Source organism: Crinia signifera, chromosome 6 (assembly GCF_055691185.1).
Source record: "Crinia signifera chromosome 6, ASM5569118v1, whole genome shotgun sequence".
NCBI lineage: Eukaryota > Metazoa > Chordata > Amphibia > Anura > Myobatrachidae > Crinia > Crinia signifera.
The window spans coordinates 115,858,090-115,874,274 of record NC_139222.1 but is presented as its reverse complement, the minus strand read 5'-3'; the positions used below and the strand labels follow the sequence as shown (position 1 = coordinate 115,874,274).

The window sequence follows — 16,185 nt, the reverse complement described above, 5'->3', positions numbered from 1 at the left end:
TGTAAGGGGCAAGTATAATGGGGTCTAGTATTTTGTTGCATAATGTGTAGAAGTTGTATATGGTGTTGTACACTACACTCAAGGACACGCCCCCTGTTGAGTGGCCACACACCCTTTTCCGGAGCGCGCCTTCGGCGCGCGCACAACTACATCCTTCACTTTTTTTCGCCATGGTGGGCCTGCGTACTTTAAATGCCAGGGCCTATTTTTAATCACATTCCCATCCTCTCTCTGCCGCTCTCTTAGCATGTACACTGGCACCACTAACACCGCCCCTCCCCCACCTAAACCCTCTTTTATCATGGTGCCCCCCCTGTCATTTTATCCTGGATCCGCCCCTGTGGACAGATAAGCCTAATTTTTTTTTATTTTTTATTTATTGGACATTTGTTACCTTATTCTCTACTGGATTGGCGAGTGCCCTCATTTTTGACTGTATGTTCAGTAAAACACACACACACACACACACACACACACACACACACACACACACACACACATGGACAATTGCCATCTCCCAGCTGCTGAGGAACTACACACAGGATGCCCTGCTGCATTTTTGCTATTAGTTGAATATCCCTATTATATACATTAGCAGCCTTCATTAGATGTTCAAAAATCATATAAAAAAATAAAATGTATTAAAATAATAATAATAATAATAATAATAACATAATAATAACATAATAATAATAATAATAATAATAATAATAATAAAAACAGCTGGAAACATTTTATTTACACATTATTTACTAATAAGAAAATTACTGCAAAGTCTTTTCAGGACAATGTGTAATGGCAACCTTCACATTTAATAAATGAATTATCACCCTGCAGACATGATGTCACGCAGAGATATCGGGGCTGTGTCTCTCATGACTCTCATCTCCACTCCATACATGTCCTTCTGAAAAACAAAGAGCACATGAATAAAGTTTGGCCCATAATAATGTGTGGTAGATCAGAGTGATACATTCTAATTCAGTAAAGCACCGGACATCATCATTCAGTAGAACCAGGCACTGCACTGGTGGGGCGGGGGAACCAGTGAGAGCAGTAAATATCTATACTTGGCAATACATGGCTACGTATACTACACTGCACCAGATATCCCTCTACACATTAGACTTACAAACAAATACAGGTACATTTTAAACGTAAAGCAGCAGATATAGCTGAATGGTGTATTTGGAATCCTACCTGCTGTGTTATCTTCACTTTCACTATGGTCTGATTTAACCTGTTCTTCAGATCCTCTTTTTGCATCTTCAAGGGCCTATAGATCAAGGTAAAAAATGAAACAGCATGTGATGCAGATAAATGTCGTTTTCTAAGGTACCACAAATGATCTACAACATCGTACATCAGGGGTGAGCAGAGCACAGCAATGTACAGACATTGTCGAATAATAAATAATTTGAGAGTACAAACCTATAGATGACCAAACAACAACAAACTGACATAGTATGAACACAACCAAATTGCAGATCCAGCTACTGACAAGGCAGAACTTCAGTGATAAGAAGGTCACATGTGACCTTGTTCTTTATTGGAACCAGCTTTTACTTAGCTAGGTGTTTGAGGAACAGTGAGACAGTGCTAGCGAGGAAAACACAAGGAGGGCATTGCTCCAGTGAGCTTATAGCCTAGAGAAGGGGTAGGCACATATAGAGCAGAACTAAGTGGGGAGTACATATGATAGAAAAATCAAAAAGTAATGAGGAGGATGATCAGCTTGAATGAAGAGGTCATCTATATATAGGCACCCTTGGATATATGGGAATGTGTTCTATGTGTCAGGAGCAGTACGTGTAAAATTCTAGACGTGGCAGTGCAAAGGAAGCGGACAAAATCACCAAAGACGTAGAGAGGAAGATGAGTAGAGGGACGAGAAAAAGGGGAAAAGATGAGACAGGAGTAGATACAGAAAAAGGAGCAATTTGGGGGTAGGTAAATTAGGAAGGACAGGGTAACATAAGCTGATGTTATGGAGAATTTGTAAGGGAGAAGATGGATGGGTCAGGGATCAATTTTTTTAAATACGGAACTGCTGTTTCCAAAGAAAGATAAAGAAATCCAGAATGAAATTTGTTAACAAAAGTGAAGATAAATAAGGTGAAACAACATGCCCAAGAAGCTTGGAAGTAAAAGGGAAGGAGGGAGAATAGGGAGGGAGTTAGGGAGACAAAGTCAAGGAAGGAGTTTGTGAGAATGGGGGATTTTAGAGAAGAGGGATAATTTGAGGGGGTAGAAAAAGTAGGAGAAGGCTTTAGTAGAAAAGGAACAGGGATTGGGTCCAAAGTGCAGGCTGTCTCTGATGTCCTACTCTAGCTCCTGCTCAGGAATAGGAAGCAGGTTCTACACTGTAACATTACGTACAGCACCCAGCTCCTGTCACAGTATCGGAGCCAGGAAGTGCAGACAGACTGGTTTTTGAGGGCAGACTGTATCTCTGGGACCCCCATAGTGCAGATAAATGGGGGTCGGGGCATGAAGCCAAAGTCACATCCCTCACAGGAAACCACACCCCTTTTTTACATATACATTTTTCAAAACTGCACCAATTGTCAATGGGGTAAGTGACACTCCTGATGAGACATATGTAGTAAGTGGGGTGGAGTATGGTAAAACAAACAGCAAGGATAAGAGATAGAACAACATATACTAAGAGGGAAACTTACTAAGATTGGAGTTCTTTTTCACATGGGATGTTGCTATGGGCAAAACATCCGAATCTACTTATTATTTATTTAGCACCTTCTAGAAGATAATAGATAGTATGTGACTTGTCTCCCATAGCAACATCCCATGTGAAATAGAACTCCCATTTTAGTAAATTCCCTTCTAAGAAGGCAGCTGTTCAAACCCGAGTTTGCATACAATTCAGCAGGGTGTCTGTCCAGGCGGTGACTGCAGAATGAGCATGAAGTTGATCATCACAGGGACCCACAGGCAAGTGTTGGGTGAAGTCACGCTTCAGATGTTTCCCATTCATAATCATACATATTTGTCACAATACTATGGAAACATGATGGATCACTGCATGATATATTGTGATCAGCTGTGGTGCTAATGGACAGTGGCATGCACCTGCCTCAGGGTATCACATGGTCATCTCACATCTTGCTATAGGACAATCTATGAACAAGGAAATGTATCCAACTTTTCATACTTCTAAAAATACAAGTCATACATTTGCCTGGTTCCCAATACCAATCTCTATGTGGAGTGACTACTCATTCAAGCTCGTCCTTTCCATAAGGCACCAGCAGTTTGGTGAACTAGGTAATTATTGTGATCAAATCTACTCACAGTAATGATGGCTTCCTCTGCTTCATTGTTGTTTACCATTCTTGCCCTTTCTAATGCTTTCTCAAAGTTTAGAATAGCAGATTCATAATCTTTTAGTTTCACTGAAAAACAAAAGGATCAATTCCATATAAGAACATCTCCAAACTAGTTTTCATTCCAACCGCTGCATCTTTCAAAACCATCCCTGCCTGGGGTGTCGCTATCTGATATGGTGCTTCTAGCACAGATATGGTCTGCATATCAGTGCTGAAATACAGACCACACCGTGCTAGAAGCACCACAACAGAGAGCAAAACACCAGGCACGGAGGAGGAACTGCACAGGTTTTGAAAGAAGTAGGGTGCTAGAATGAACACTAATAATGGTAGTTCTCCCTGGTTTGTTTAGCGCGGCCACTGTGAATTCATATAGAGTAGCAATATGTTCAACCATCTTTGACTGATATACCATACCTATATACCCACACAGGCGTGCAGCATGTTTATTTAGTGTACTATAGATTTACATGTCATTTTGGTTGATTTTGTGATGATGAACTACGGAGAGCCAGGTAGTGCGATGCCATGGTGATCATATACTCCTATGGAAGATCGAGCGCAATAAACAACTGAATCACCTCCAGTAAGTCCTCTTTGACACTCAAGGGCAAGGCTTTTCCTTCACTTTATATTGCAGGTTCTAGAAACTAAAAAATGGCGATGTTGCCGATAACAGCCAATCAGATTCTGTTGATTTCTAGGATGTAATAGAGAAATGATAGACAGAATCTGATTGGTTGCTATGGGTAACATCCCCTTTTCCTTTTTAGAAGCTTTGCTGAATTTACCCCTACAAGTTTGTTAATATTAAAGATATGTACGCTTTCTAAATAGTGGGAAAGTAATGACCTTGTGCCTGTGCCAGAAGGACACTAGCATTGAGCTGCCATTCCACATCCCCGGCTTCTTCTGCCTCCTGCTGAGATTTAACCCCGTAGTCTCTGGCTTCTTTGAACAATTCTAGCTCCAAGTAGCATCTCCCAATTTCATGGAACAGCCAGGTCTTCTCAAGGTTTGATGTGGCCAAAGAGATCTTCTCTTCCCATCTACAACCGTATAGATATATAAAAGTTTAAATAATAATAATTGTTAAGGCAAGTGATCTTAACCATGAACTTTACCTTAGTTTGCACCTGGATAGTTGTGTAAGATCTTCTACACCAGGTATTAGGCACCTAGTACCTGCCAGCTTGTATCTACTGACTGCCTGATAACCTCTGATTCATTACAGTAACAAATGATGGGTTATATAGGGGACCCAGGCAAGACAAAAAAATATCACCCATTTCTGGCAGTGGTGAACAGGAAAGCACTTTTACAGTTAGGGATCCATAAGATTCCTCCGTCCTTACAGAGGACTTCCATTTTTTTCTTTAATGAACTCTCTGGAGTCCTTCCATGGCACCTATACGGTTAGGGTGTCTTTAGGACAGCGTTCGGGAAACAATCGACTAAACCAGGGGTGGGGAACCTTCGGCACTCCAGCTGTTGTTGAACTACACATCCCAAAATGCTTTACAAAAGTTTTAGCATGGCCACAAAGAAAAACGGTAGCAGTGCATGCTGGGATGTGTAGTTCAGCAACAGCTGGAGGGCCAAAGGTTCCCCATCCCTGGACTAAACAAATATGTCACTGTTCTCACTTTCCTATACACCCTTGCCTTAGATCCCTTTGTGTTTGATGGTTTCCTTCCATTGATGGATCATGGTGCCCTTGGCTTATCTTGAAACAAGCAAAGGCAGTAGTTATTGAGTAATTTTATATACCTATTTTGGAATAAACTGTTATAATAGCGTAATTATCATGAGATGGAGACATCTACGACATCATGGCCCATATGGACATTGCCACTAGATCTCTATTTATCACTGTAAATGTTTCATGCCCATTCTGTTTAATTGTAGCACACCCATGTACATCTTTTTTTTTGGTACATGTGAAGCATTAAATAACAAATACATGTCTTGTTTAAATCCACTTTCCAGAATTGCAACTGTATTCTGCCAATACTTACACTGCTACGGCTTCCTTAAACTTCCCAATGCGTGCGTAGACTCGCCCTATATTATCCAGTGCTCTCGATTTTGCATCAGTTAAGTCACTTTAAAAAACAAACAAAACATTTAATTGTAGGATATTATTATTATCACACCAGACTCACTGGAAAGTCCACAACTGATTCAGATTAAATTAACATAGTAGCATTTTATACCACATATAAAAAATTCAAAACATTCTATAGAGTAGACTAATGGGGCCTACACACGTAACGATGAGCGTTCTGAGCGATGCTAGATCACTCGGAGATCGGTCAGGGCCAGTGTTCTCCATGAGAACACTGGCCCTGATCCCGGCGATTAACTAGATTTATCCAGTGTGCTGGATATTAAATCGCTGAGGCAATAGCGATGCGCGTGGACGTGCATTGCTATCGCTATCCCCCTACAGACGGAACAATGCAGGGGCATTTACTAAGCAATCTAGTGAGATGTGAGATCGCTTCAAAAATACCCCTTAATCGCTACATGTGTAGGCCCCATAAGACTAGCAGTAACATGTAACTAGAGAATTGTGTTTCTGATAGTAATATTAATCAACATACTTTTCATTTGCAATTTTGAGGTCCATTCTGTGACTTTGTAGAGCCTCCTCCATCTGTCCCATGTCCATCTGAGCATTCCCTATGCAGCTGTACAGGTTACACATAATCTCCTGCTTATTTGGCATGTTTGAGCTTTGGATGTTCTTCAGTACTTGTTTGGCCTTTCGATAACTCCCCTGTGCATTCCCCTTAGAAAGTACTGGGAGCAGGAATATTAAAAAGCAAACATGAATCACTAAGCCATGGTGTACAGAGAAGCCACCCCTTCCTCGTCAGACATTTAGGTACAGCCCCACTTCACAACAGCCAAATAGTACACAAGAAAACTCTGCAAAAAGGCATATATTTCCAAAGCAGTATAGCGGTTTTCTTATAGCATGTTATCATAAAGCTTCCATCTAAAATCATCACGAGGGGCCAAATGCACTAAACTTTAAAAGTGATAAAATGGAGAGTGAGAAACAACCAGCCAATCAGAATCCTTCCTGACATTTTTCAAACACAATATGTGACATGGCAGGTAGGAGCTGATTGGCTGGCTGTTAATCACTTCTGAAGCTTAGTGCACCTGGCCCCTATTCTGATGATGAAGCAGACAGTCACACTGTAAAACATGTAATTTATTACTGGTCATATACCCTAATTATGTACTAGATTTGTGATCAGTTGTATCCTCCGTGGATGACAAATACAGTAGCCTAAGAAAGGTGACAATTGCAGAATTGCGTACACTGGGTGCAAGTCATACCTATGCCCTACTAAATTCAGAGGGAAGGTGGAATTTTGCATTTTGGCATAACAATGTTGAGCTACAAGGAGGGAGGTAAATGTAACAATGTGTAGTCAGATTTAGATGGGGATAAGTAAAGGGAAATCCTAGCTGACCTTTGATTTGCAGTGGTAAAATAGAGCTGTCCAGTACTTGTGTACTCCATGGAGAATAAGTCAGCATGTTCCCTGTCCAATGATAAATACATATCATATATAAATACAAGCCTCTCTCTTCCTCAGGCTAAATACATGTACATACACAGATCAATCTCTTCCATGCTCTTAAGGAGTTTTTGATTGGGATCAGAAAGTTTGCTGCGCTCCCGGTTCCATTTCTGCTGCATAATTTTGCGATCCCTCTCCCGGGCATAGATAGGCTTCTGCTGTCTCCAGAATTCAGTACGGGTGTCCAGGTAGGTGATGGCACTGATGATAAGGTCCTGTAGCTTTAACCCGCTATGAGTGTTTCCTTTTACCAGACCTGTTTACATGGCGATAGAATCAAGCTGTTACTACCATATAAAAGATCAGGAGATACACCTGAAAGTCCGTTGTGTCTACTTAGTGTAACTCATACTATCATATATACACTATATATGATAGTCTTCATTCTAGCACCCTACTCCTTGAAAAATCCTTGCAGTTCCTCCTTACTGCCTGGTGTGTCACTCTTTGCTGTGGTGTTTCTACAACAGTCTGGTTTGTATCTCAACACTGAGACTGTTCTTGAAGTGCACCTGCAAACCCCCTCTTCTTCTGCATATAACTAAAAATCTCAGCAAGGTAGCACCTCTCATTACAGGGTGAGCAGTCTAGGGCCCCCCTCTTCCTATATAGTCTATATTGTGTATTCTTACACACCTGAAGCCTGATATTGCTTCTCCCTAGATTAGCACCCCTCAACCACCACCCTCAAATGTTTCTACGCAGGGACTAGCAATGACTGCACAACTGTGATCAAGGCATAATTTCAAGTAAGTCCTAATACTTTACAGCAGTCAGTTTTCTTGGGGTAATTGTCTGGGTGCGGGGCCCTCTTGGGCTTGTCTGGCTGGACCACTTCAGGGCATCGCTACTTTACACATAGACTCACATAAACATATAATATGGGAAAATACAAAACAAGAAAGGTGTTACCTAGGGATCATTGGGGCAGATGTATGAAGGGTCGTTATGGGGGAGAAGGGGTATCAACGCATGTTATGTGCACTATACTGCTTCTCCCCCATGTATGACCCTGTCCATATCGGAGCTGCTATCTAAATGATAGCAGGCCGAATGTATGAACAGTCCGCATCGCTGACCGTTCCACCCGCTGCTGCTTTTGGCTTCTCGAGCAGCAGGCTGGCGAAGCCCTATCTAAACAGCAGGGACAGCGTTGTCCCTACTGTTAGGTCTGGGCAGCCAGCCGGGGGACAGGAGTCAGCACATCCGTGTAAACTGATGTGCTCTCTCCAGGAGGGGACATCGCTGAGGGGGGAGATAACATCTTGTCCGCCGAAGCGGGGGAGCGCTAATACATCTTGTAGGTCTCCCCTCCTGCTTCGCCTCGCTAATGAGGCGAAGCAGGAAGTATTATAGCGGCGCGACATCTGCCCCATTGTCTCTTAAGCTTGTACTTAGATCACTGGAGTGATACAGGGCTGATTTGCTGACATTGCTCAGTGTCAGTGTGTATTCGCAATATGCATGCTTCTGTGGTCAGTCTTGATGCACACTAAATCCAGATGACCTCGCTAGTGATGTGCACATCAACTTGTGTGTACATCCAACCAAACAAATGGTGAGAAGTAGCTCGAATTTGAAATCATATTCTTGGATGCTCTAGGGTGCTGTGATTCAAAAAGGTTTGGGAACCACCGGTCTAGCACATAATTTAGTCTTGCATTTAATTTTTAACAGATATTAGAATAGCATCTACATCAGTGGCGTAACAATAGTCCCACAAACCCCACGGTGGTGGGGAGGCACAGAGAAAGTGTGGGCGCCGGGGCTCTGCGGGGGCTATTGCTGCTGCCGCCTGCTGGAATCTACCTTTCGTCTCCACTTGCCCACAGATCTACTGGTCTGCGGTCCTGGCGTTCCTCCTGCCTTCTGCAAATGAAAAATCTCCCCCACAAAATGGCTGCCCCTTACAGCAGACAGTTTTCATTAGCAGGAGGAGCACTGGGCGGGACTGCAGACAAGTAGATCTGAGAGTCCTGGTTACAGACGCAGCAGGTGTGTGTGTGTATGTGTGTGTGGGGGGGGGGGGTTTAGTGGAAATTTTGTAGTTACACCACTGATCTACATATTACATTACATAGATCATGGGTCTTCAACCTATGGCCCCCAGATGTTGTGAGACTACATGTTCCAACATGCATTGCCACATTTTTTCGTATAAGAGCATGCCAAAACTGTCAGGGCATGCTGGGACATGTAGTTCCACAACATCTGGAGGGCCACAGGTTGAAGACCTGTGACATAGATGATGTTTCACATATGTTTCTGCCTCAGTGGTATTTACAAAATGTATTCCCAACCACACGGATGTCGTTTTTTTTTGCCAATGCACCAATCTGTGAATCACTGCCTGTGACATCTTTACTTAATACCTCAGCACATGCAGTAATTTCAACGCGGTTACTGCCACCAGCCAGAGTACCCCAGGGTGAGCTATGACTCTCACCTGCACACAGTTTATTAATACAGTATTTAACAAAATGGTAATGCTTCCTAAGGGGCCTGGGTTTGAAATCACAGAACACCAAAATTAAAAAAATCTTAATTTTGGTTTAAGTCAAACACTTTAAAGCTTATGTTGCAGAAAAAGAAAGAAAAAGATACAATATATAATGATAGAAGTCCCACACGTAAATCCAATTTATAACAATAAAAAAAAACACAGATACGGTGGTGAAGTGAAACAACGGTGAAGTGAAGTCTCTTTAGGTATTCAGAAACACTACAGAGCTAGGATCCTTTGTCCTGACACCATACTTGCCTACTTTTATTTTCACTTCCAGAGAGGCAACACGTCAGGAGGGGCGGGGACAAGGCTGACATAATTTGGCCCGCCCCATGCCATAAAATTCTGTGATTCGTGGGCCACAACTTTAAAGACGCAAAATGCTGCCCGTAACAGAGTAATGACTGAGATAGCAGAATCAGTGAAGCAGCTGAGGCTCCAGTAATCAGCATCTTCTACCACAGGCAGCCAAAGGGGGGTCCTAGACAACTAAAGGTTTTCCTGTGATCTTCTCCAAAAGCCTAAATCTCTGCAGTCAATGTTAATGTTTAACAGGAACATTCTGGGATCGGCAAGGCCAGGTCCTGGCTGCGTCTTCTGATGTAGATATCCTGGCCCCAGTAGAGTTAACAGCCCTGCCATCATGTGCAACCTGAGGATTATTCGGATGGTCAATGTTCACACAAGTGATCAAATGCCACAACTTCAGTCACAGCAGCGGATCACACAAGCATGCAGGAGGTATCTAATTACTCAGGGTGCCTCCTGCTGCTTTCGCATATTTTCGTCTAAAGACGCAGCTGCTGTGCAACCTGATCCATCTCTTAAAGAGGTCCGGAGTGGAGTGCATGGTCTGCATTCATTCCAATGCACTTCATAGGCACTGTAAATAGTTTCATTTATATTATACAAATATAGCAATACACAGCTTTCTTACAATGGGTGCTATACCTTCATCCTTTAACAGGCTCTCCAGATACTCCATGTCATTGTAGATCTCTCCCAACAGCTGGCGTGCAGTCTTCTGACTTTTTGATGGGTCTGCCTTTTTCTGCTGTTTGGGGGCTTTTTTGGATGACTTTGCTGGTATTGTTTGTTTCGCTTTCTTGCTCTGTGTCCAACATAAGGAGTTCAATTGAAGTGGTTTACTGCATTGCAAAGGTAATTAGCAAAACAAAAAATGACAGGTAATTTCTAAGAGTAGGGATTAATAGAATGGCAATGTCTAGGTAGACCTTCATATTGTTGACATGCATTACAAAAGGTCAACAGATACAAATGGTAAAACATGTTTTTTTGGGGGCCATACTTGTCTTTTTTATGCCTTCAGTACAAATGTACACCCTCGCTGGCACGCTTTTGCTCACCACAGACTATTACGTTTTCACAATAAATGTACAAGTCGATAATAAATCTAGTAAATGTTGAATAAAACATGTGAAAACTCAAAAAACATGTGTCGGTCATTTTTGTGTCCCTTAAATCCATTCCTTTTAATGCATGCCAGTGTCCCGTTTGCTTTAGCTGCTGCACTTGAGCAGTGTGCACTATTACCCAATATTTCGTCTATGATGACCCCCCAAGTCTTTTTATACAGCAGAATTCCATATAATAACTCCATTTAGCCTATAAGTACCTCATTCATTTTTGCTTCCATAGTGAATTACTTTACATTTATCAATGTTAAGCCGCATTTTCCACCTTTCTGCCCACCTTTACAGTTTAATTAAGTCACTTTGTAGCGTATCCACATCCTCTCCTGAGTTAATTTCCGTACTCAATTTTGTCTTGTCCACAAATATTGCAATCTTACTCACTATGCCGCTACCTATATCATTAATGAATAATCAAACAAGGTGGGTCCCAATATTGAACCTTATTAGACCCCAATTTGGACCTTACCCCAGCTGGAATGTATGCCATTTACCTCCACTCTCTGTCCCCAATTTTGCAACCAGTTTTTACAAATTTTATCTCCTAACCCTAAGTTACCTAGTTTTACTAATAACCTTTTATGAGGCACTGTGTCAAAATCCTTAGGGAAATCAAGAAGTACAGTATTACATCAACAGATTTCCCTAAGTCCCCTACTGCCTTCCTCATAGAAACTAATTAAATTAGACTTACATGATCTATTTTTTATGAACCCATGCTGCTCCTTACTTATCACCTTTTCCTGTTCTAAGAAATTTTGGATACTATCTCTTATTATTCTTTCTAATATTTTCCACACAATGGATGTAAGGCTGACTGGTCTTTAATTATCAAGGTTAGTTTTGCTACCTTTTGTTACCCATATTGGTACTACGTTAGCTATGCTCAAGTCACTTGGTACCTTCCCTGAGTTTACTGATTTATCAAATATCAGATATATTTGTAGTGCTATGACAGAACTCAATTATTTTAGTATCCTAGGGTGTATTTCATCCGGTCCAGGAGATTTATTACTATTTAGGTTCTGTAATCTATTTTTGACTATTTCCTCACTCAAACGTACAGGCCCTTATTCAGATCTGATCACAGTACAAATTTGTTCTCAAAATGGGCAAAGCCATGTGCATTACAGGTGGGGCAGATGTAACATGTGCAGAGAGAGTTACATTTGTGTGGGGTGTGTTGAAACTGAAATCTAACCTGCAATGTAAAAATAATGCAGCCAGTGTACACAGAAACAATAACTCAACCCTGCACAGAAACAAAATAACTCACAAAAATCTAACTCTCTCTGCACATGTTACATCTGCCCCACCTGCAGTGCACATGGTGTTGCCCAGTTTGAGAACAAATTTGTACTGCCATCAGATCTGAATAAGGGCCACAGTCTGGGAGCAATCAAGAGCTGAGTATTTAATCGGTGGGAGATCCTCTGAAGATTCTTCCCTTGTAAATACCGAAGCAAAAAATTTATTTAATAATTTTGCTTTCGCTTTTCCTTCTATTACCAGGGTACCCTGCTTATTTTTTAGTGGGCCAATAGTTTCCTTACTTAACCTTTCCCATTTATATAACTGTAGCATTTTATGGGATTATTTTGGCTATCTGCAGCTATTTTTCATGCAGTCTCTAATTTAGCCATCTTGAATTATGTGTTTCCCATAGTAATTTTCATATACACGTAAAGTGGTGCAGAGACAAGAATTCAGTATTTTCTGCTTAGCAGGCCCAGAGGCAAATTTTCCAAGCAACCATCTCTGTGCATGTGGTCGCAAAAAAGGGTAATACCCAAAAAATGATCCAAGTTCCCTTATGTATCAATCACCTCTTCTTGTTTGCTGAGAAACTCCATTCCCTCTTTGTGTTCTAGTTTCACGGAAGTTGGAGCTACATTAGGAAAATAAACAGACTGTTATATTCACACACAAACAATTAGATTCCCTTTGAAATAAATATATGAAAGTACAAGCAATATCCAACCTCAGTCATTAGGTACTTATGTAGTAGCCGGGCGCCCACTAAGCAATTTGCTTAGTGGGCTATTCAGCGTAAGAAAATCGCATTGCATCGCATGGGCCTATTTATGGGCCGTGCGATGCGATTTTCCTATGTAATTTTTTCACTGCTCTCTTGGCCCCGGGGAATCGCATCGCACGTTCCACAAAATCGCATGCGTATAGGGTGCGATGCCATTACATTACATATACACTCGTATGACATACAATGAGGTTTGAAGCACCCCTCCCCGAAGTGTGGCGAGCACAGAGAGCCCCCCCGACCTTTTCATACCCCACTAACCACGTCGGCGTGGAGTTGATGCTATATAGTGTGGCAAGCACAGCGAGCCACCAAGCCCGAAGCGTGGCGAGTGCAGCGAGCCCCGCGAGGGGACGCGGAATACATGTAAAAAGGAATCCGCGTGCGCTCGCCACGCTTCGGGCTCGCCACACTATATAAAATCAACTCCACGCCGACGTGGATAGTAGGGGTATGAAAAGGTTGGAGGATGCGTTCCGCTGCCACTCGCCACAGTTCAGGTTGGCGTGGATAGTGGGGGGGGGGGGGGGGTGCCTCAAACCTCATTGTATCTCATAGAAGTGTATATGTAATGTAATGGCATCGCACCCTATAAAATCGCATGTGATCGCATGCGATTTTGCGGGAGGTGCGATGCAATGCAGTGAATAAATTACATAGGAAAATCTCATCGCCCATAAAAAGGCACATGCGATGCAATTTCCCTAAGTAAGCGTACGTATGCAAATTGGGTGCCTGGCTACTACATAAGTACCAGTCATTATTTAAGGATATATTAAAAGAAAATTAGGGCGGTATATTTACCATGGCTAATGACAGGCAGAGGCATGAGGTGGCCCTAGTGCAATGCACTGAATGTACCATCAAAAGTTCCACCAGATGCGGTCCAGTTCTAGCAGTCCCCCTTGCTGGCGGCCCTGGCTGTGCTAGTGCTTAAAGGCAGCCTTATTGTAACAGGCAAAAATATATTTAAAAAAGTACAAGACAGCTATACTCACTTCCAACTGAATTTTCTATGGCTTCCTGGGCCTTCTGTATACCCAAGCGAAACATCTGGAGTTCAGGACGTAGCTTGTACCCTCTATGGTAATATACAAGGGCAAATTCAAAGTCTCCCATGGCATAGAGTGCTTCTGCTTTCTGGTAAAGACCCTGTGAGTAGGAAAGAGGAGTTCAATTATTTGAAAGGGTATTCGGTTGTTAGGTTGACACTATTAAGGCCGACATACATTTGGTCAACAGGCCTTAGAACGACACAGACAAAAGATTGACATGCCTAAAGTCGAAATCATTTTTTTTTTTAAATATGGCGCATGTGTTTCACTGTGGGGGTGTATTCAATTACCCTGCAATTAATTTGCAGCGAAAAGCCTTTTACATTTAAAACCCCTTCTCTTGCACATTAATAAATCAGGATTCACGCTTGGAAACCTAGAGACGCGTTAACTTATGAATGACTGCTTTTATGCTTATTTTTCCTTGCTGTGTTCAGTCCACCTCTGGAAACTCTGCAAAGCGGGGCAAACCCTGTTAATTGAATCGGTTCAGTGCTTCAATTAGCAACGGGGTTTAAGCTAACTGAATTCCCCTCTATGTGTACACACACTGGAGCAGATGGGAATGGGAGACACAAGGTATCAGAAATGTACTGGAAATGTGTGCACCTGGGCATTGACTGGGAGGAACGCATTGTGACCAATAATACTGAGGGGGGAAAAAACACAAGGGGAGGCAGCTATCAAATCTGCCTCACTGAGAGGACCTGGCACCTCCCAAGCACTGGGTTGACTGCATATCACGGTCTTTAAGATCCACAACATATAACCGACTGTTCCGGGAGAAAAGTGTCCCATCATTGTACATTGACACACGGGATCCTGGATACAAATTCCCGATTCCATGTGTTATCATGGTTCTGATGGAAGCTTATGGCATAATATGTGGCACCTGAAGCATAGTTCTTGATATGTGCAATGTATCAGGGCTAATAGGAAAGCCCAGGCCAAATCTATTATCCATTAGGTAAATTACCACAGTGTATTGAATATCAACCTTGATTTTAGACAAAAGGCACAGAAGCTGTGAATTAGATTACTAAAAGAAGAAACTACTTTGACAACATGGTAAATCAAATTAAAAGAATTTGGAAAGTTACCCTGAAGAAGTCTTTATCTTCCTGTAGAGAAGCCTCTGCATCGCTCAGTGCTGATACTGGGTCTCCGAGTTTTAAGAAACATTTGGATCGTGCTACTAAGCAGTGTTTCTCTGTTGGTTGTAAATCAAGAGCCTTTGAAGTAGGAGAGAGATTAATTAAATGCATTATTCATGTAATTCTATATGCACACGACTGCCCAGCTATGCCATTATAGATAATATGTTAATTGTAGATCAAAAGAGTGAACATAGGCTCAGTTTTGAGCAATCTGTGAATCCCGATACCATCTTGATTTTTTGGCTATTCTTTTTAAAAACGAATCCCAAACTATTGAGGATCCTAAGTGAAGAAATTGGAAATACAGCTGGAGAACGTCTGATAGCCATACATACATTACTACAATATCTAAAGCTGCTTACCCACTGGTGTTTAAATTCCATTTTTAAGATGAATTTCTATTGCAGGTTAAGTTCATACAAATGAAATTAAAAGGGAAAATAATTAGGACCAAAGTAGTCTTTTTTAGGGGGAGTTTACTTCCAATTCATATTTACATGTCTGGGACTTCAAGATAATCGGCTAAAACATAGTATACAGTATGGTGCTTATTAAAGGAATGGTTTCCTTTTATTAGACATTTAAAGACAATGGGGGTTATTTTGCTTCACTCCTTCTGGCAAATTCCTTCTCAAATGGACAAAACCATGTGGGGGTAGATGTTACTTGTGAAGAGAGAGTTAGATTTGGGTGGGGATTTACTTCAAAGGGAGATCTATATTGCAGTGTAAAAATAAAGCAGTCAGTATTTTCAGAAACAAAATAACTCGCTCAAATCTAATTCTCTCTGCACATTTTACATCTGCCCTACCTGCAGTGCACATGGTTTTGTCCATTTAAGAAGGAATTTGCCAGGAGTGAACCAGAATAACCCTCAATGAGATTTCAATGCATTCCAGGATTTCAAGATTGCTGCTAGTCAAAGCAACACTCTGCTATAAGACCAGACTTTTAATTGAATGCTGTTTTAAATGTAGCAATCTCACTGAACTCTGAGCCCATTACATACTGTACCTGTTGAATGTAATAGTCCCTTTTAAATCCAGC

The 16,185-nt window shown here is 41.7% G+C and overlaps 1 protein-coding gene across 2 annotated transcripts in view; it reads right to left on the bottom strand.

The window, feature by feature from the left end:
* Positions 1-732: 732 nt before the first annotated feature.
* The window catches only part of ODAD4 (outer dynein arm docking complex subunit 4), a 41,667-nt gene continuing 26,214 nt past the window's right edge, over positions 733-16,185 (bottom strand). For both annotated transcript variants that reach the window (XM_083146870.1, XM_083146869.1), the window contains exons 2-12: positions 15,082-15,213; positions 13,925-14,078; positions 12,715-12,776; positions 10,407-10,566; positions 6,984-7,205; positions 5,954-6,152; positions 5,366-5,452; positions 4,200-4,396; positions 3,313-3,413; positions 1,201-1,276; positions 733-907 (exon numbers count right to left, since the gene is read on the bottom strand). In XM_083146870.1, the coding sequence (XP_083002996.1) occupies positions 846-907; positions 1,201-1,276; positions 3,313-3,413; positions 4,200-4,396; positions 5,366-5,452; positions 5,954-6,152; positions 6,984-7,205; positions 10,407-10,566; positions 12,715-12,776; positions 13,925-14,045 (1,287 nt within the window). In that variant the 5' untranslated portion in view covers positions 14,046-14,078; positions 15,082-15,213 and the 3' untranslated portion in view covers positions 733-845. The remainder of the gene's footprint in view (positions 908-1,200; positions 1,277-3,312; positions 3,414-4,199; positions 4,397-5,365; positions 5,453-5,953; positions 6,153-6,983; positions 7,206-10,406; positions 10,567-12,714; positions 12,777-13,924; positions 14,079-15,081; positions 15,214-16,185) is intronic.